Below are 22,439 nucleotides of genomic sequence, written 5' to 3' on the forward strand. Positions count from 1 at the left end.
GAGTTTGCACTTTTCTCATCGCTAATTCAACATCTTCAAAAACTGATTTACTTCCTCATCATCGTGGGTGGATGTTGGAACGTAGGCTCCAAAATCCACAACCTTTAATCTATACCTCTTATTTGGTTTGATTACGACTACAGCTACCCTCTCATTAATGCTGTAGGATTCGTCATGTAGCCCGCTATGCACTTATGGATTATGAATCCTACCCCGTATTCCTCATTATCTAGGAGACCTCTATAGCAAATGACTTGTGCGTTATTGAGCATTGTATAAGCCTCACGAGTTCTTCTAATCTCACTAAGGCCGATGATATCCCAAACGATGTGTGATAATTCCTCAAAGAGTACTTCTAAGGTAGCCTCACTCGAGAGGGTTCGGGTGTTAAACGTTGAAAGTGTTTTGTTGAAGCTTTGTGGGCCTTCCTAATTTGGTCGTACCTGGATTAGTATAGCCCCACTCGCCCTCGGCATCTTTTGCCGGTGACAGGCGTCACTCTAAGCCTGCAGAAGTTGTGCAAAAAACAAACTAATACTTCTATGTCAACTTCAACTTCAATAAAACTTCAATAAAACTTCAATTCCAAATGAAGTGTCACTTGACAGTAAATAGTTGCAGCGAAAAAAAACATTTTATTTCAATTCAATAAAGAATTATGCTTTCACCGTCCCACTACATTTGACGAGTGAAAACGTACAAAATTCCGAGCTTGTAATCTTATTTTTGTGGTTACCAGTTTATTTAGGGAACAGGAAAAGAACGAACTATTTGCAGCCTCGCGGAGGAACAGCGACCGGTGGTTATGAGGGCTTTGGCGGGATCTTAGTGCATACATGAGTTGTATCCGACCATAGCTAGTATAAATTGCGTTTTCAGTGCGTAAGCATTCTTCGGCGAGTAAAAACATCGCGCAAAAAATGTAATGCCTTGTAACTTCAGGAAAACGCGTAAATTCCCAAATTTAGACATTTAGTCGTTGTGATAGTATAAATGTAGATCACTGGTAGCTTTATGAAAGATAAGAAACAATAACTCCCCCCCCCTTCCCCCCCCCCTTCCAAAGAAAACATGCCCATAGAGATAAATAGGGCTCCTTAGAAAATGCGTGGGGAAGCTCCTGGTAGGAGTGGGCCAACTTCGAAATGGGAGGTGGTATAACATAAATTTGGCGGTAGACCAACTTGACATTCGGGGATAAACCAAGTTGAAATCTAGGCCAACTAAAATTTGACGGTCATCAACTTGAAATTTGGGAGTGGGGCAACGTAAATTTGGGGGTGGGCCAATTTTAAATTTTGGTGTGGACCAACTTGAAATCTGGCGGCGGGTCAAATTGAAATCTGGGCGTGGGCCAACTGAAATTTGGGTGTGCGCCAACCTAAATTTGGGGGTTAAAATCTAAGGGCGGGCCAACATAAATTTGCGGGCGGGTCAACTTGAAATTTGGACGTGGGTCAACTGAAATTTGGGGTTCCGCCACTTTGAACTTTGGGGTGGGCCAGCTCAAACTTTGGGATAAGCCGAGCTCAAATCTGGGGGTGGGCCACCTTGAAATTTAGAGGTCGGTCAACGTGAAATTTTGGGTTGGGCCAACTTAAATTTGGGTGCGGGTGAACTGACACTTGGAAGTGTGCTTACGCATACTTAGACAACTTCAGTGGAGTTTCTGCATTATTTTCCATTTCTTGAATTTGCTTTTGAATTGGGCTGCCACGCACGCATGAGTGAGTGACGATTATTATTTGGTTTTCTCACGGATATGGACAATGTGCTGGGGGTGTTCAAATGATCGCGCACGCTTGCTCGCACTGAAATTGCGCAAGCGTCCTATTCAGTTTAGAGGCCACAGTGCCAAAGATTCTTTCACATTGCGAAGGTAAACGCATCGACGGACGACGCACTCGCGACTAATTCTTTGTAGGAAGGCACGCCAAATATAATACCTGCCGTGCACAAGCGCGCACAGACAAGGAAAGAATACAAACACATATAGATGTTCCATAAGCACTACTAAAACAGATGCATAAAGTAAAACATCTCATCATGTGGCAGAAGTATAGAACCCATCTCAAAGCTCTTTTTACGTCCATGCACTCCGTGCATACGGCTTTAAGAAGAAACCAACTTCCTCATTACCTTCAGCATTCTGGGTGCTGTTATCACCATTTCTAAATGTTTCCGACAATACTGAGGAGTCCAACTGGCCCAAAGTCATGCGCCTCAATCGAATACTGTGGCCCGCCCGCGGGAGCCGAACCGAGTGTTCCGTGGGCAGAAAGGGCGCGGGAGCAGAATCGAGGAGGAAAGCGCCGTGGGGAGGAGAGTGTCGCTAGTTTCGAATTACTTACTACTTTCTGCTTACTAAATTGCTACTTTCAAAGAGGAGAAGAAGATAGGAAACAAATAACAGAGGCACGGACAAAAGAAAGTAGGAACGCGGAAAAAATTTCTATAAACGGGAGGTCAACTCATTTTCTGCGCGAAAGTTAGCAAGGCTCTAGAGGCTGGCCGCGTTGAGCAGCCCTCCAAACCGGAAACAGGCAATGTCAAAGGTCGTACACTTGAGTCCAATCAGTCCATGTTCCTTAACGAACAGTGCACGTTGTGTGACGAATGCGGGACACTCAGTATAATGTGTTCAAGTGTCTCACAGGAGCCACAGGACGTACACGACGGACTGACTGTCCACACGTCCTTGACGATACAAGTATTTGCGCACCAACACAGAGCGAATTCCTATAGTTTCACTAACAGTGCTCTAGCACTACTAGGCAAGCCACGAGCACGGGGAGGGAACGAGCCGTTTGCAACACGGTGGTCTGGGTGCTGCTTTAGGAGGTATGGGCGGATCAACACACGGGCGTTCTCAATCATACAAGAATTTTGTGGGCAGTCAAGTACAAGCTTGAAGCGAGGCGATCAGCCTCATCATTTCCAGCAATACCCACGTGCGAATGTATCCACTGCGCAATGAGGGACACCCCACGAGAAGTAATTTTGTCCGCGGACTCTATTATACTGCGTAGAATTGGGCTATTGGCATCATTCCTCAACAGCCTGCTAAAGGCAGCATGACAGTCTGTAAGGATGACGACCTTCGATGTGCTTATTTCTTCCTGTACGTACTTCAGAGCAACATCAATCGCTGCCAGCTCCGCAGTTGTTGATGAGGATGGAAGAGGTATTCGAAACACCCTTCCTATGTCAGTCGAAGGGCTGGAGAAAGCTGCTGCAGCGCCTTGAGCGGTCGCTGCTTACCACCCGTAAATACTTTAAGATGGTTTCCACGTTTTTCAAATCAGTGCAGCTGGGCCAACTGGAATAGTGCTGGTCAGATTTTCATGTATCTCAGGAATCGAAAGATGAATAGGGAAGGGTCATTTGTTGTTGTGTTCCTTCGGAGTTGTCAGAGGTAGTGTCTTATGAACTGCCCGCCATGGCAGACGGTTGCTATCTGCGGCATTTCCACGTCTGCGCAAGGAACCGAGTAGGCAGCTAGTATGTTGCGTGCACTGGTATGGGGAGGCCGCGTGTAGAGCGTATTGCGGGATAACAAGCCGCTCACGAGGCGCAACTTCGGGACCGCAGACGTGAGCGTCGGGCACCACGAGCCGGCGAGGAGCGTGCCGGGGAGGTAAGCGGCGGGCTCGAGTGGAAAGCCCCCGAGATTAATGCGGCGCAATGACGGAGGTACCGCGCTGGGAAAGCTGATAGTTACAGTGATGCGGATGCGCTATTCCGCCGAGACTTCGTGGACCCTACGTTTGGCTTCAGTGGTGTGTGTGTGACTGACTGTGGTCTGAAAAGGACCTATCAGTGATTGCGAACGTTTCTTACCAAGATGTTTAAGGCTACGCTGGTCATCCTCCTTCGCAGGGCGAAACGGCCTTGAATTTTTTTTTCGTCGTCGTCTAGTTAGCGCTGCTGTTTGTCAAAAAAGGGCTATGCGGAGTTTAACGGAATAGGCTACCCCGCGATGTTTGGGCAAGAGTATGCACCGTGCGCAAGCGCTCATTGACGCTACTTTCACAGATCTGCGCTGGGTGGTGGCAGTGGGTTTCAGCCACATTTGACGTGGTTCGCTCGGCTCCCGCTTTTTGCCAACATTTTCGTATGTTTTTCGAGTGTGTACCCCTGAACTTTCTACATTTTCGGATCCGTGAAGTCAAGAGGAACACGCTGATACCCGACTTTTGTGGGTGGGTGGACTTTTGTGACATTTCTTGCCGTTTTTCTTTCGACTACGCCATGACTGTGTGCTGAGCCTAACCGTGTTAGGGTTCGCGAGGCAAGGCATCGCTAGCCCACCTCTTCTCGGCGGAGGCTTTTTCCACGGACTTTGTGATGGAGTGTGAGGTGGAAGGGGAGTTTTTATCCCCCGAGGACTTCACTAAAGACTCAGGGTGGCAGCTCGTTGCCGCCAGACGTTCTTCAAGGAGCACGAGAAATGCGGCCAATGCCAGTGCGGCCGACGTTCAGCATAACACCAGTTCCCACGCTCGGCGTAGCGCCGACCTCGCGGGCATTAAAGGCAAGATAATTCGAGGAGCCAGGATGCCTCCGATGCCCAAGGAAGAGGCAAAGATCGTCGTGCGGCCCAGGGGAGGCCTGTGTATCAGCAAGTGCGGACCTACCGCAGTCGCCGACGCCATATGGCAGGCTGCCGGGCTCGATTCGGCGTCGCGAGACACGGACACAATGTGTCCTAACTTTCAACAAAACATAATGGTGATCAGCACACCAAACAGGGACAACGCTGCACGCTACGTCGGCGTCGAGGGCATCTCCGTCGCCGGTCAACGTTTCGAGGTGAGCGCTTACGAGGCCGCCCCCCACTACACGTGCAAGGGCGTCATCCGAGGCGTCTCCCTTAGCGACGGGCCCGCGGTGATCGACAAAAAACTTGTAAACCCGAGAAATCCCACGGCGCTGGGCGCCAAAAGAATCAAGAACACCGGCACCGTGGTGGTCCTGTTCGAGGGGTACCGAGTGCCAAATTTTGTCTCCTACGGCGGCACTATTGTCAGGTGCACTTTATTTCGCAAGCAAATGGACGTGTGTTATAGCTGCGGCAGGCTCGGGCACCGCTCCGACGTCTGCCCTTCGCCGAACGACGCCATCTGCAGAGGATGCGGAGAAGCAAACCCCGACGCCCAGCATAGCTGCGATCCCAAATGCAAGCTGTGCGGTGGCGACCACCTTACCGCCGCCAAGGAGTGCAAGCGACGATTTCAGACGCCATATCTCGTCAGACGCAGACGGGGGGAACGCTCCCGCGCCCTCAACGCCGAACATTTCCCGCCCATGGAAGGCGCGAATCAAGCCCGGCAAGCATCGCGTGAACGCCAACACGGTCGCAGCCGCTCCCGGTCCAGGGGGAGATCCCGGTCTCGTGGCCGCTCCAGGGGTCACATCAGGAGCCGCTCCGCCTCCAGGGCCAGGTCGATGTCAAGATGCCGAGTCCGATCCAGATCCAGATCCGGTTCCATGGGCGGCCCGGGTTGCAGAACCCAGCCAGCATCTGGACCTCAGCCCGCCTCCACATATTTGGGGAAGCAGCCGACCCTCCTTTGGGCCGATCTGGCACGTCCCAAGCCCGGTGCCAATGTAGAAGCTGTTCAGGCACCTCGTAACGACCAACACCCAGAGCGAGCTAGGGACGCGGAAGTCACTCGCTTACGCAAAGAGAACGACGATCTCAAGAGCACGATCAAGAGGCTAGTTAACGAAATGGCAGAGATTCGGAAACTCGTTTCGAATGTGTCGGATAACGGTGCGCCAGGCAGGGCCACAGAGACTCCAATCCCAGCCCCAGTAGACGGTACTGCGACGTCCACCAAACGCAGAGCAGTAGTAAAACAAACAGGTGAATCGGGAGCGTTGTCCGCAGAAGTCAGCGAGATTAAGCAAACTCTCATTGGGCTGGCAGATGGCCTCAGACAGGTCACTGCTAGCGTCAGTTGTCTCACCGATAACGTTCGTCAAATTCAGGTTGCACTCGGAGACCCCAACAGGGGCCTCGGAGCTCTCACTGATCGCATAGATGCCATTGAGGCGCGAATGGCTTCATCCGCCTCCGTCGTCCAACCGCTCACCGTTCCCGCCATACTAAAGGAAGCTAGACTGCAATATCCAACCAGGGCGGCGACAGGAGGCCCCAGTCTTTGCACAGCCCTAACTGCCCCATTAGGTGGTAGTCCATCCGGTCCGCCATAATGGATAGGTCCAAAGAGAGTTTTCGCATTTGGCAATGGAACTGCAGGGGGTATTCTAACAAAAAAGCCCCTCTGCAGCAGTTCTTCAGGTCTTTCGCTGTCAAACCTCAAATCATTGCTCTCCAGGAAACATTAGTCTCCGCCGCCTCGCTCCAGGGCTACAGGGCCGTGTCGGGCCTGCCCGGGGGGCGAGGGATTTGCACCTTGATTGATAAAAGGCTGACTCATCTCACCCACGACCTCAAGCTGGCAAGTGGTAGAATTGAATACGTCATGGTTGAGATCCTGCTCAACGTACCACAGCAGAATCAGCGCAGAAACAGCGTGTTCGTCCTCAATATCTACAGCAGCCCCAGGGACTCGCGCCAGCAGTTCAAGACCATCCTCAAGAAAGCGACCGACTTGGCCGGCCCTCGACCCTTAGTAGTCGTCGGTGACTTCAACGCGCCGTACGGCATCTGGGGTTACGTCTACGACACTACCAAGGGGCGCAACCTGTGGCAAGACGCCAACGAGATGGACCTCACTCTGGTCACTGACAAGAATTTTCCTACGCGCATCGGCAACTCCGTCACCCGGGACTCGACACCCGACCTCTCGTTCGTCAGGAACGTTGAGGACGTGGGCTGGGAGAACACCGCCATGGAGTTCGGCAGCGACCACTACATTCTCGAGACCAACTTCAAGGTGTCTCGGAGTAGGATCAAGGAATTCACGTTCATCGATTGGGACCGCTTTCGCAAGATTCGCGAAGAACCCGGCAAAGACAGGGCACCCGCCACCCTCGAAGAATGGTGCGAAGGCGTCCGGAACGACGCTTCCGCGGCTACCAAGAAAGTAGAAACCGATCTCGACGTCGAGCGGATGGACAGCAGACTTGCCCACCTGATCGAGGCCAAAAACGCCCTGCTCCGCCGATGGAAGGGCCAAAGGCTCAATCGCAGACTCCGAAAAAAGATCTCAGAGCTCAACAAGGTCATCGATGAACACTGCAAGGCGCTATGCCAGCAGCAGTGGGACGAGCTCTGCGAATCCGTCGACGGACAGATGCGCAACGGCAAATCCTGGGGTATGCTGAAGCACCTTCTCGACGAAAGCGGTTCAAAGTCAAATCAGCGGCATACGTTGGCCCGGGCCCTTCACGAAGCCACCAGGTCTCACACGGTTGATGAGCTCGTCTCAAAACTCGTACAGAAGTACTTGCCCGTCTGTCGCGATGGAGATCCAGTGACCCAACTCCCGGACTACCGAGGCCCTCCACGCCCCGAGCTCGACGAAGACTTCTCCGTTGCCGAGGTCAGACAGGCCATCTTCGCACTCAACCGCAAGTCTGCGCCTGGTCCAGACGGAGTCACCAACAGAATGTTGAGAAACCTCGAGGACACGTCGATCGTCTTCCTGACCGACAAAATCAACGAGTGCTGGAATAGCGGCGTTGTTCCTGCAGAGTGGAAGATGGCCTGTACGGTGCTCATTCCCAAGCCCGGCAAGGCCCCGAACATCGAGAACCTCAGGCCGATTTCTCTAACCTCCTGCGTCGGCAAGGTCATGGAGCGCGTCGTCCTCAACAGGGTCAACGCGTACCTCGAAGACAACGAGGTTTACACCTACAACATGATCGGCTTCCGCGCCGGACTCTCGACGCAAGATGCAATGAAGCTAATAAAGCATAAGATTGTGGATGGCCGTTCCAGAGACGTCAAGGCTTTGCTCGGTCTGGACCTCGAGAAAGCTTTCGACAACGTGCTCCACAGCTTCATCGTAAAGACCATTTCAGACCTGGGTCTCGGTTACAGATTTCATAGCTACGTCAGCTCTTTCCTAACGGACAGGAAGGCCAAGCTTCGCATTGGGGACTTCCGCTCCAACGATGTGCCCCTCGGAGGGCGGGGCACTCCTCAGGGCGCCGTCATCTCACCCACCCTGTTCAACATCTGTATGATTGGTCTTTCCGAGAGGTTGGCACGCGTAGAGGGCGTCAAGCACACCATATACGCCGACGACATCACCTTATGGTGCCCCGGCGGCTGCGAGGGCAGAGTCGAAGAATCCATGCAGGAGGCGATCGATGTGATCGAGGAGTATCTCCGCCCCACCGGACTTCGATGCTCCCCCGCCAAGTCGGAGCTTCTGCTTTACAGAAAAGAGAAGGGAGGCAGACCCAAAGATTGGAAGCCAGTTTCCGAAAGCAGCATCAGTCTTCGTACTTGTGACGGGGGGGTGATACCCAGGGTCGACGTTATTCGGGTCCTCGGCATGTTTGTCGAATTCAACGGCGGGAACGGAACGGCTCTCCGCAAGATCATCGCAAAGACGGACAACGCTTTCCGCCTCGTTCGCAGAATAGCAAACCGGCACCGAGGAATGAAGGAAAACAATCTCCTCAGGCTTATCAATGCCTTCGTGCTATGTCACTTTACGTACACAATTTCCATGCACAACTGGCTCAGAGCGGAGCGAGACAAGCTCAACGCTCTCATCCGCAAAGTGGTCAAGAGGGCTCTCGGGCTACCCATCAGGACCCATACCGAGGATCTCCTCAAGCTGGGGGTGCATACCACTGCCGAGGAGATTGCCGAGGCCCAAGAACGTGTGCAACTCACTCGCCTGAGCACCACAGCGGCAGGTAAACACATCCTCGAAGAGTTGGGTTACCACCCTGCGGGATTCCCGATGGTCAGTACCCCGATCCCTAGGTGCATTCGAGACAAGTTCGAAGTGGCCCCTGTGCCCCGAAACGTCCATCCCGTCCATAACGAGGGCAGACGCAAGGCCAGAGCAGCAGCCATCCTCAAACAGATAAAGCAACGAGACATTAGAGCAAGCTTCGTCGACGCCGCGGAGTACAGCGATGGGAAGACCTTTGCCATCGTTGTGGTCGACTCCAGCGGAAAGATTTCTAATTGCGCCTCCATTCGCACTTCAGACCCCGGAGTCGCCGAGCAAGCCGCCATCGCCCTCGCCCTGCTAGACGGTCGTGGGTCCGAGATATATAGCGATTCCAAAACGGCAGTTAGGGCTTTTCAGAAGGGTTGCATCGCCAAGCAAGCTGCTCGTCTTCTTAGCAACTCGAATCGATATGCTCTCACGCATCATTCAATCCACTGGTTTCCAGCTCACGTAGGGTCGGTCGAGGGTGCCCCCCAGAACCTGAATGAGTCTGCTCACGAGGCTGCGCGTGACCTCACCGACCGCGCTTCCTCTGCAAGAAGCACCGACTCCCCTCCTCCCTACGGCCACAGGGATGCTCCCGCTACTCATAACGAGATTATTAAATTCTTCTACATGTCTAGAAGGGTCTTTCCACCCCCTCACCCCAGGTTGAATAGGGCGCAAGCCGTTTCTCTTAGGCTTCTGCAGACTAGTACGTATCCGTGTCTGTCCGTTCTCCACGAGGCTTACCCGGACGTGTATCGCGACGACGCATGCCCCTCCTGCGGGCAGACCTCTACTCTAGCGCACATGCTGTGGGAGTGCGGGTCAACATACCCTAAGTTCACCAAGGAGGAGTGGGACTCGCTTCTGCGTAGCCCCGCTCTGGAACAGCAAATCCTGGCTGTCCGGCGTGCCCGCGACCGGGCCGGTGGGCTAGACCTGCCGGTCCCGACGTGGGACTAGCCGGGTGCGCGACGAGTTCGCGTCCTCGCCGGACCTACAATAAATGTTTCTTCACTCACTCACTCACTCACAGATCTGCGCTCCGCGACATCGCACTGACCATCGTGTCGTTCGACGCTTCCGTGACAGAAAAGCGACAAAAGGAGACGTACAATGCGTAAGGGCCGATTTACGCTCGAGCCGCTCATCGCCGCAATCCGGTAATTTGCGCACAAGTGCTTGTGTACACTGTGTACACAGTGTAAACGGTAATTTGCGCACAAGTGCTTGATACGTGCAATCTTTCGCGCGACCGCACGCGTGCGGTGCGGCTTGCGGCGATGGGCGGCTCGAGCGTAAATCGGCCCTGAACCGCGTTCCGAAAGGGTTCCGCTTTGCGAGAGCAGAAAGAGACTCACCCCCTGGGTATGCCCAGCGGCGTGGCGGCCTTCCAGCGAAGCGTCTCCCACACGCAGGCCATGACCAGCGGCAAGCGGGTGCGGTCGCCCCAGGCGGGCGAGCGGTCGCGGCCGACCACGGCGTCGATCTCGCGCTGCAGCGCCACCTGCAGCGTGTCGGCGCGCGCGGCCACGTTGAGCAGCTGCCAGTGCAGGAACAGCGTGGAGGCCGCCGTGCCGCCCAGCAGAAGGTCAGTCACGTTGCCCACCAGACACGACACTGCACAATAACAACCAAGTCGCTCAACCTGCCGCGCCAGACAACCGGCTGATGACTTATCGCTGTTGCACCCGTGGAACGGAGGATGTAAGTGGTTAACCACAGCTGAATGAAACCAGCGGCATACGGTTTGTCGTCATGTGGCGTTCTTATAGTATCTTTTTTATTCCGCTTAATTAGCTAATTAACGATTATTTATGGAAAATGTTTAACATTCACTTTTGGGCCAAGTGCGCTTCCTTGCTTTCTAGAAGGGTTGACGTATGGGGTTGAACGGCGCAAACACATGTGCTGGTTGACAGCTCTGTTCTTTACGCAATTCCGCATTGAAACAACAAACGCTCCCTAAATATCTTCACTCTAGCATATATGCACATTCAAGCGCCGCATCATTCCTTTAATAACGCGAATAGATTTGTAAACGCGCTCGGCTATACACTGACGACAATCGTCGATGCTTTCTGCACAGTTTTGAAGGCGAGGTCCTTGGCGACTTCACACAGTTTTGACGCACCTGGGATCTGTGTATAATCCTGGCTCTTAGTAAAAAAACGGCTCTTTCGCGCCTTCGCACAGTCGCAGCGAGTCTCAAAATTTGTTAAAATGTGGGTTTCAACGAGACAAGGAACAAGAATTAGCAAAGAATAGGTAAAATTATCTATATGGGCGTAATTATAGTGCCAGCGTAGTAGAAGATTAGCCGCATTCCACCACAGGCTGTACTACCTCAGGGATGAGCCCTATCGGTGTAAAAAAGAAAAGTAAAAAAAGCGTGTTAAGCAAAGTCGACGCGACAGAACATAAGGTACATTTGCTCAGAAAAAAATATGAACGAACGCGACATGAAAAATAACTCGCCGAGACTCCTCTGGGAGTTGTCTGAGTATGCGTAAGCATTCTGAAATTGTGTCCACGCAGCCCGGTGTCATTATCAATGTTCTGAAACTTGATCCGACCAGTACAAACGACAGCGCTGCGGCGACACGAACTGGCACGGATGGTGGCGCAAGGTGCATTGATGACGCGAGCAGGTGCACTGCTGACATTCCGATCATTATTAGCCGTTATCGCCTTTGGCGCCTTATCTATCCGCTTTGAAGCATTATCAACCGTGAGCAAACGTACTCGGGCGGCTGCGTATCGCATGGCCGCACGGACCGTATCTTGAAAGCGATCTGCTGTGCCGGCAGAGAGTACCGACTGCTGATAGCTTCGCGCGCTGTGTTCTCGCCGCTTGCTTGGCGTTGACCAGAGACGCGCGGGCCCGTATGCTTTGAAAACGGTCCGGGTAAGGGGCCGAGTGCGGCGAGAGCGTTGTGTTCTCGCCGCTTCGATGGCGTTGAAGGGAAAGGCGCCACGAAGGTGAGTTCGCTCGCTGCTATCTTGAAGGCGATCGTCTTACGGGACAGACGGATGGATGGTTTTCCTTGTTGAGTAAGCAAGCATACAAATGCTTACGCATTTAAATGAAATAGAGGTTCTGGAAAGAAATGTAGCGTCTGACAGTTAAACGAAAAAAATAACGCACTTGGAAGAATGTCATGCAGTTATGGAGCACTGCATCATCTTTAAAAGGACACTAAAGGCAAATATTAAGTCAAGCTAATGTGATTGATTAGTACTCCACAAGGTCTGAGGCGCCAATATTATCGCGAATAGATCTATAGTAATCCATAAATTTAGGTAAATGCAGGACACAATTAGAGAATACACAGGAACATTCAACTACTAGCACGATCAAATCTCTCAGGTCTCAAATCGTGTCTCAAATCGTGTCACGCATTCACCTCACTTTCTCGCTTACAAAAGCTCTGTTCGCGATTATATTGACGTTTTAGGCGTTCTAGAGCATTTATTTATCACTTTAACTTGACTTGATAGTAACCTTTAGTGTCCCGCGATCGCCGGCTCACCCTCGCGCATTTGGACCCTCGGACTTTATGCGGAACCCAACGGCGATGGCAACGCCGACGGCAGAAATGTGCCTAGAGTGTCCATATAATTGCTGTCGCAATAAAACTCCCGATACCGCTTTGTGTTCCTCAATACGGGCTACACAAAAGTGTATTTCCGAGCGTGAAAGAAGTACGCGAATACACGCAAAGTGCCTCGAGTGGCCAGTCGCGCCGCAATATTTCGTGTAATTGCGGGTTTCTTTGCCATCGAGTGTGAACAACGAGTGTGAAGTGTTCGTGTTTTCCTGTGCGCGCTGACATCACGCTAAGTAATTTAGTTACTAAGGGAACGTTGACAACGCGGCGTTCTACTCCGACGGCTCCGAAGTCGTATGGAGCGCCCACGCGAGACCTGTCTCGAATACGATCTGAGATGCGGACAGTGCAGGCGTCTAGGCGCACCACATGGCCGATAGCGTCGTGTGCGCTGTAGCACTCATTCGCTTGCGCGTCACACGCGTTAACGAAGTGAAACGTCACTGTAACTTGTAAAGTTTGGCTCAGGTTGAGTGAAACACGCTGCATAATTCTTCTCATCGGAAGCACAGAAGCACCCTGAGGCCGACGGGCGTAAGTTGGTGTTCCATAATGTTGACAGAAGCGACGCGGATGGAACGTTATGAAGTAGAACATGAATACTTAGTGCATGGCGCTCAGTACAAGCTGTTGCATAAGTTTGAGGGTTTCTTTTGCTCACCCTATTTTCCGCGTTTGCAAAAGTTATCATATTTACTTTGAAACGAGCATGCAGCACACCTTCACCGACCCATCAATAGCTTGAAACGCCAAACGAATGTCTTACTTGTAAGGCTATTGTCGACGCAGGAGGCTCGCTTCTGTGCTTCTCTAAGGTATACGTCGATGAATGAGCCATGGCGGCTGCCTTCCTGAGTCTTCTGAGCAATGGCGACTTGCTTTCTGCAATCGATTGCAGAACACGACGAATCACAGCGGTAAAGACAACTCACGAAAAAAATAAAGGACGTGCACTGCGTGCACCACCATTGCAAATGACGTAAATGATTGCATATATATATATATATATATATATATATATATATATATATATATATATATATATATATAGGTTCAGTCGCAAAAGAAAAGGACCATCCATGCACTTTGTCTACGCTAGGACACCAGATATCACAACTTGTTTGCAACACCAAACGCGACGCGTTACTTCGGCCGGGGCGCGACAGGGAAGGCACAGGCTCGATCACGATGTTTTCCTTCGTTTCGTTCTAACCAACTAAGCGGAGGCCTGTTCGAGGGCACTGCTTTATGATGCGGTTTAGAGCGCCGTCACACGGTATTTTTCATATTTAGCGAGGTTTACTTATGAGTCGGAAAAAAATTAGTACCCAATTAGTACGTCGCTGAAAATACAGAAGTTAAATGTCATTTGGGGGTGCCTGCAAATTGTTCACTGACATTTTGATAATTAGGACATCACTTCTCGAGTTAGATAACTAGTCGTAGTTATCTAATTAAATCTCAGTAACGAAAAAAATTACTGGCGGTAACTCCACTTCACTATAAACAACACGCATGAGGCTTTTGTCAAGTAAAGCTATTGCTATAACTTTAAATCTTGGTGCATGATAGTTGCTACACCCTGTGTTCATTTATCTCCTCTGCATGCCAAAAGCGATGTTTCCATCCCTAATAAATGTTCTAAATTATTAGAAGACTTTTTTTTATGAATCGTTGGTATTGCTCACGACAAAAAAGAAGAAATACTGAAACACATATAATTCACGTGCATTTCCCACACCGTTGATAAATGCCGAAGGGGTGACTGAAGTCGGCAGGTTTTCTTTAGGGCCAAAAAAGCCCGCAAAGAAATTTGAAGCAAGGTGAACATACAACAACATATTCATTCTCGAGGGACGGGCTATTCATATTTTTATAAATATTTGGTAATTGGCGACCTCCTTCTCTATTAAAAATTTAACCTGCCGTGGTTGCTCAGCGGCTATGGTGTTGGGCTGCTGCGCACGAGGTCGCGGGATCGAATCCCGGCCACGGCGGCCGCATTTCGATGGGGGCGAAATACGAAAACACCCGTGTACTTAGATTTAGGTGCACGTTAGAGAACCCCAGGTGGTCGAAATTTCTGGAGTTCTTCACTACGGCGTGCCTCATAATCAGAAAGTGGTTTTGGCACGGAAAACCCCATAATTTAATTTTTATCAAAAATATAATACACTTTGTCCTGTGTGTATATTTAAGCCTATTCTGTATGTACATGGTGTTTACACCGAAAATTTTAAACAATGTTGAAGTGAGAAAATATGGGTGCGGGAGCCGCCGCTGGTGCTTCTAATGAGCTTGTCCTCGTATTGTCAGTGAGCACGTTTGACAAAATGTTTGTGACTCCGAGTCTGAGAGCCTAGCTGAGTAGAATTTTGGTGAGCATCAATCGGAGTGAACGCCGCTGATCAAATTGTGGTGGCTCTGAGTGAGCGCAGCTAACTAGATTTTTGGCGAGTTTCAGTGTTACTGGACCCGGCCTACTGGAATTTTGGCAAGTTTTAGACCTGGTGAGCCTGCCTCACTATAAAATTTTTGTTACTTAGTTGTGTATGGTTAACGCTATCATTGAACCAGTGCAAATTCGTTATTTGCAGACTACTGAATTCTTTTGCATGAGCTTGTTTGCTGAGAGGATCAGGAACTTCTGAATACTAACCTTCACAAAATTTTTTCATGGTGTAAACAGTGGGACATGAAGATGAATGAAAAAAAAAACAGTACACATTCAGATAACCAATAAAATACATACGTGGGTGTTACCCTATATTCTTCCTACTCATCCTCTCGTTGAAGCAAACCAATATAAATATTTTCGTGTGACAATAACTAACAACCTAAGTTGGAATTTTCATAACTCTAGCGTACGGGCTGCCTCATTTCGCAAACTCTGTATTCTGCGCCATAAACTAAAGCAAGCGTCCCCGGAAACTAAGCTTCGTGAACCTCTTATTAGGCCAAAAATGGATTAGGCATGCACCGTCTGGGATCCACATCATAAGCACAATATTAATGCACTAGAAATGATTCAGCGAAAAGCGGTTAGGTTGATTTTTTTCGGAGAACCATACACTCAAACAAATGTGCACCCTTTGGGTCGTATCTTGCCACGCAACGATATAATCGTCATCTGGCTTGCTTGCATTTGCTTTCTTGAAAACGCCGCGATCGCTATTTTGCTGTCGAGAATGCTTTGTCATGCTGATAACGCAGATACCGTTCGTGACTTGGAACTACCGGGCTCGCAGCGGTAAATAAAGGAAATGCGGACAAGAGAGATGACGATTATCGTTGTGTGGCAAGCTACGACCTAAAGGGTGCAATTTTGTTTAAGAGTGTATAACCGACTCACCAACAACAATCATGCAGAATCGTGGTATAGAGACATTAAAACAACGGCGGAAAAGTCTAAGGCTTAACTCTCTTTTTCTCTTCAAAAGTAACAAACACTCGATCCATCCTGCTCCATATGCGCGCCCATTAACTGAAAAACTATCCAGACATCACCACACGGGATCTTTAACTCCCTACCAAACAAGAACTAACGCTTTCAAAATTTCCGCTTTCCCCCGTACTATTGAAGAATGGATCGCACTACCATTGCCTTTGTTAAAGAGCACTGACTTAATAGATGCGATTAAATTTTGATTTGTTACTTTCGCAACAGAGATGTGAGTGTTTTGCTTGTTTTCTTCTGAACGCTTTTATGTTTATCTTTGGTTATATTGCCACTCCTGCTTCGGCCCGCATGGGCCTGCATGCAGCATTTTGTAAATAAAACAGAAAAAAATAAACACGTCACGTTAGACAACCGCTCGAGCGCAGCAGAATAATCGCAGCCATTTGAATCGCGGCAGCGTTCGCGCTTTGCTCGAGGCTCGTTCTGGCGCGTTCTTTGCGCACGAGACCCAGCGAGTTGCTCCACGGCACGAAACAAGACGGGCGCAATTTGCCCGTCTCGTTGACAGCTAGTAGGCTGCCAGAGTGGACGCCGTCTAAACAGAACGTTCAACAGATGTTAGAACAGTCCTTGCCGTTTGCCCCGTGAACATAAGTTGGTCGACGACAGCCGCCGTTGTGGGCGCAACAGAAATACGGGTGAGCGGGCACATCAAACCCAGTTCGGATCTCATAAGCGCAGTATAATATTTAGTTACATGTTACTGTATCTGACAGTTTAATGAATAGGGATTACATTGAATGTTATAATTTTTCCTTTGATTTACAACCACAAGTAGGTTACCAAGTGTTTATAGAAACTCTGCTAGTGTTTCTTCAATCATTACCGAGACGAATTGGCATCTATGCTATGTTTGAACATTACGTGTAGACTATTTAAAGAGATCGGATGTATCTCGCTGTCTGTAAACTATGACAGGGCTCAGGTGTTTGTGTAAAGACAACAGGTTGGTTTTCGGTTAAGACGTTTGTTACAAAAAGGGTTAGTCTGTCGGCACGGGCCAACAATTACGCCGCCCCGAGCGCCTGTTTCACCTATTCAGAACCGCGCTACTTGAGTGACCTAGAATTCACGTGTTACCATAGGTCCATGGGTTCGGCGTCCCACAAATTGTCAAATTTCATACAAAAATTAGTCGAGGGAATTCTGGCGTTGCGACATAGTTAAGCTGCCATGAATATAACGGTTAGCACATGGATTTATTTTATATTCGTGATTGTGACTTGAAACATTATTGTGGCGTTATTTCTACACTGCCAAGCGCTCATAGCTTTCTAAACGCAATTAGTGCCTGTTCGAATGCGTATTCATTGCAGCATTCCTTGCGCAGCACTTTGAAAATGGTCACTTCACGATGTTACAAAGCCGTTTCAAGCCAAAAGAACAAAGTTGAAGCAAATCCACGTCGCAATAACCACAATTAATGTGTCGGCGACGAGTGCTGCGTGAACCGCTATAATTTACGCTTGCGCAGACACTAGCGCCAGAGTTCCAACTTTTAGAGGAAACTATGTCGTAGACAGGCGAATAGATGACGCAAGCGATGGCCCGACCCTGAAGCGCCAGCGAGGAAGTGGTTGAAATTGACATTTTCCTTGCATGCTGCGCATCACGGAGAGGAAGCTCATATTGGCTCAAGCTTGAGTGCAGGTCCATCCTGTTTGCATCATCATCGTCATCATCATCATCATCATCATGTTTTATGTCCACTGCAAGACGAAGGCCTCTCCTTGCGATCTCCAATTACCCCTGTCCTGCGCCAACCGATTCCAACTAGCGCCCACGAATTTCCTAATTTCATCGCTCCACCTAGTCTTCTGTCGTCCTCGATTGCGTTCACGACCGCCTTTCCGTTCACGACGGAAAGGCGGTCACGACCGCCGTTCACTCCCTCACCAGAACAGGAATTGGCCCCCCTAATGCAGTATTCGGCCACCCCCTCCTAAATGGCTCACTCAATTACCCAATGGCACTTAATCCCCAGCAGTCGCGGAGCACCTGACCAAGGTGGCGGTCAGACCTGTAGCGCAGCAGAGGATGCTAAGAATCTCTGGCTCCGGACAGGCCGCCAATCGAAACTGACCCTTGCAACGTTTAACACCCGAACCTTCCCGAATGAGGCTAGCTTAGAAGGACTCTTTGAGGAACTATCAGACATTGTTTAGGATATCATCGGCCTTAGCGAGATTAGAAGAACTCGTGAGGCCTATACATTGCTCAATAACCGACATGTCCTCTGCTATAGAGGTCTCCTAGATAAGAAGGAATACGGGGTAGGATTCCTAATCCATAAGGACATAGCAGGCAACATTGACAAATACTACAGCGTTAATGAAAGGGTAGCTGTAGTCGTAATCAAACTTAATAAGAGGTAGAGATTAATGGTAGTGGATTTTGGAGCCTACGTTCCAACATCCAGTCACAATGATGATGAAGTAGATCAGTTTTATGAAGATGTTGAACTAGCGATGAGAAAAGTGCAAACTCAGTATACTGTAGTAATGGGCGACTTCAATGCAAAAGTGGGGAAAAAGCAGGCTGGTGAACAAGCACTTGGCAACTACTGCGTCGATTCTAGGAATGCTAGAGGAGAGATGCTGGTACAATTCGCAGAAAGGAATAAGCTTCGAATAATCAACACCTTTTCAGGAAGCGTAGCAACAGAAAGTGGACCACGAAAGGCCCTAATGGTGAAACAAGAAATGAAATTGACTTCATACTTTCTGCTGATTCCAGCATAGTGCAGGATGTAGAAGTGATAGTTAGGGTAAAGTGCAGTGATCATAGGTTAGTAAGGGCTAGGGTTCACCTCAATTTGAAAAGAGAAAGAGTAAAATTAGTCAACAAGAAACAGGTCAACCTAGAGGCAGTAAGGGTAAAAGCAGACAAATTCAGACTGGCACTTGCAAACAAATATGCAGACTTAGAACAGGGAGATGATGATGACATAGAGCTAATGAATGAAACGTAACCAGGTTGGTTTCAGTGGCAGCAACTGAAGTGGGAGGCAAGGCACCAAGACAACTAGTATTCAAGCTCTCCCAAATAACAAAGGACCTAATAAAGAAACGACAAAAATGAAAGTGTCAAACTCAAGATAGAATTAGCGGAACGGTGAAAAGTGATCAACAAGGCGAAATTAAGTGATATTCGAAACTATAACGTGAGAAAGACTGAAGAAGCCGTAAAAAATGGACGCAGCCTGAAATAAGTGAGAAAGAAACTTGGCATAGGACAAACCAAGATGTATGCACTGAAAGATAAGCAGGGTAATATCATCAGCAATCGCGAAGATATAGTAAAAGCAGTGGAATAATTCTATACTGACCTGTACAGTACCCAGAGGAGTCAGGATACCTCCATTAAAAATAGTAACAGACATTATACAGAAACTCCTCCTATAACTAGCGATGAGGTCAGAAGGGCCTTGCAAGGTATGAAACGAGGAAGAGCGACAGAAGATGGAATAACAGTCGATTTAATCAAAGATGGAGGAGACCTAATGCGTGGAAAACTGACTGAAAGAAAACATGGAGAATGCAAACTTTATACTAATCCACAAAAAGGGAGACGTTAAAGAATTGAAAAATTTAGGCGCATTAGCTTACTCTCAGTATCATATAATATATTCACCAAAATAATCTCCAGTAGAATAAGGGTAACACTGAACTTTAGACAACCAAGGGGAACAGGCCGGCTTCAGGAAGGGATACCATACAATGCATCACATCCATGTCACTAATCAGGCTATGGAGAAATGCGCAGAGTATAATAAGCCTCTCTATATGGAGTTCGTAGATTAAAAAAAGGCATTTGATTCTGTACAGATACCAACAGTCATAGCGGCATTACGTAATCAAGGCGTACAGAACGCTTACGTAAATACCTTGGAATATATCTACAGAGGTTCTACAGCTACCTTAATTCTACACAGGAAAAGTAGGAACATACTTATAAAGAAAGGAGGCAGGCAGGGAGACACAATCTCTCCAATGCTACTCACTGCGTACTTGGAAGTATTCAAGCTATTACACAGGAAAGGCTTAGGAGCAAAGATCGACGGCGAATGTTTCAGCAACCTTCGGTTTGCCGATGACATTGTTCTATTTAGCAACAATGCAGACAATTTACAACAAATAATCGAGGACCTTAACAGAGAGAGTGTAAGAGTGGGGTTCAAGATTAACATGAAGAATACAAAGATAATGATGAATAGCCGGACAAAGAAACAAGAGTTCAGGATCACCAGTCGGCCTCTAGGGTCTGGGAAGGAGTACGTTTACCTAGGTCGATTAATCACAGGGAACCCTGACCATGAGAAGCAAGTTCACACAAGAATAAAGATGGGTTGTATCGCATACGGCAGACATTGCCAACTCCTGACTGGAAGCTTACCATTATCATTGAAAAGGAAGGTGTACAATCAGTGCATTTTACCAGTGGTGACATATGGGGCAGAGACTTGGAGACTGACAAAGAGGCTTATTCTAGTATAAATCAAAGCCCGCCTTTTTTATTGCGATAGCAATTATATGGACACTCCAAGCGCATTTGGCCCTCGGCGCTGACACACTGCTTGTTAATTTTGTTAGTATGCCTATGTTAACATGCTTACACTGCCGATAAAACTACTATCCTTACTTCGTGAAGGTCTCCACTAATTTGTTATCGCAATCGACGCTTCGCCTTTCGGGCGAAACTGCGTCTTTTTTGTGCTGACGAGGGTTTCCACGGGAATTTAGGGCGCAGGCTTCTTTCCCAAGCGTATCACCCCTGAGGATAGCCGAATGCCAGGCCGAAGTATACTTGTGCCCATTTAAATCAGTGGGTGCCTGGCGGTGGTGGCGATCGATCCGACAAGCTCTCGCAGCCGAGGCGGGCGCTGTGCAGCTATAGGCCATGGCTGCGGTTCGCTCGTGTGTTCGCTTTGTCTGTTCATGTGTTCGCTCTGTAGTATCAGTGGTGGAAAGTGCCCACCTGGAAAACTCAGTGACTCGCCGGGCGAAGCGCTCCACAAAGGCGCTCCGACAGTCCGGCAGGAGCAGCCTGGCCAATCGCCTCAGCCACGCGGGCAGAAACTCGACGGGCGTCGAAGCCCCGGCGCGGAAGAAGGCTTCCACCTGTCGGTCCATAGAGCGACGCCGCGGGTCGTCCAGGTCATAACGCTGGCCGAACAAGTACAGAGCTACGCAGTTGCACACGCTAGCCGCCAGCAGGCGCCGAGAGGGCACCGGCTTCCCGTCGCGCCTGGCGAGCGTCTCGACCAGGTGCTGGACTTCGTCCTGCGAAAGCGCGTCTTAGGCTGACGCGGTTGGTAGCGCTGTCGATCGCGGCTTCTGCATGCAACGCTTAAGAGCTCTCTCCCCTTGCAGCGACATGGTAACGAAGTCGAACATGGGCCTTGTACGTAACGGAACGGCCCCGTGCGTCGGGCGCTCTCGTGCTAGTTCGCAAATTGCTTCAATGAAGCTGCAGGTGAGGTTATTTTTGGTATCGACCAATCCTGCTGCTTCTTATTTCTATTTTTTATTTGTGGAGCATAAAACCTAACCTATAACTAATCAGCTATCCGAGTGTGTATAATATCTCTCACTTCACACGTATTTTTGATTCAGAACGCATCCCGATTCAAGGGTTCAAGACATATATGAGGAATCTTAGTTTTAAAGTATATGGTCTCCAATGGACGGGGCCGCATATAGACTTCGGTCCCTATGGGCCATAAGGAAACTCTCTCAAAGAGTGCCCGAGTCGTTCAACTAGGTCACTTAACCGTAAAAATTTCAGTAGCGCCTTCGTCGCTTTCTGGTGTGAAGACCGTTAGGTATCTGTGTGCCTGTGTCTTTTCTCTCTCTCTCTCTCTCTCTCTCTCTCTGTAGTTTTCTTTTTTATCTGTTCGTCTCAGCTTACCCTTCCCCGGTGCAGGTTAGCAAACTGGACGTTTATCTTCCGGCCAAGCTCAATTCAGCCTTTCGCGTCTCAGTTATCTCTTTCTCTCTGAAAATGTTAACTTTAGTACGAACTCTGATGACCACTTTTCAAACATAGCAAGTACTGGGAAGAGATATTTTTCTTGATGATAGTGTCTAAGCAGCAATATACGCCTTAATTAAAACTTGGTAGCGCATTTGTCACGATTCTGTGAGAACGCAATTGTACCTTGATAATTTCGACCGAATAAAATCAAGCTCCCGACCAATCTACGAAACGCTTAATCTCATCTACTGTTCTTGGATTTTGCAGCGTCAGTGATTCGCTCACTGCGTGTTGTAGAAGAAATACTTCATGCCTGGACTCTGATCCACATTATATCCTTGCCGAATCCCAGCTCAGCCATCGCCTGCATGCACACCCTCCGGTTCTCCTTCCAAGCTTTGCCGTTGAGCGCCGATAAGCCTGAAAAGGATCAATCACCAAGCTATGGTTACAAACCAACACAGAAGAACACCGTCTAATATGCAACATGCATCTGGTTTAAAGAACTTCCTGAACGGC

General features: G+C 49.2%; 1 protein-coding gene across 1 annotated transcript in view; it reads right to left on the reverse strand.

Annotated features, from left to right (window-relative positions):
• Positions 1 to 22,439, reverse strand: part of LOC139057117 (vitamin D 25-hydroxylase-like) — a 45,281-nt gene that overhangs the window by 15,875 nt on the left and 6,967 nt on the right. Inside the window, exons 3-6 of the mRNA XM_070534890.1 lie at positions 22,234 to 22,340; positions 20,922 to 21,226; positions 13,251 to 13,366; positions 10,235 to 10,493 (exon numbers count right to left, since the gene is read on the reverse strand). Coding sequence (XP_070390991.1) covers positions 10,235 to 10,493; positions 13,251 to 13,366; positions 20,922 to 21,226; positions 22,234 to 22,340 — 787 coding nt within the window. The remainder of the gene's footprint in view (positions 1 to 10,234; positions 10,494 to 13,250; positions 13,367 to 20,921; positions 21,227 to 22,233; positions 22,341 to 22,439) is intronic.

Source organism: Dermacentor albipictus, chromosome 3, assembly GCF_038994185.2.
Source record: "Dermacentor albipictus isolate Rhodes 1998 colony chromosome 3, USDA_Dalb.pri_finalv2, whole genome shotgun sequence".
NCBI classification, from domain to species: domain Eukaryota; kingdom Metazoa; phylum Arthropoda; class Arachnida; order Ixodida; family Ixodidae; genus Dermacentor; species Dermacentor albipictus.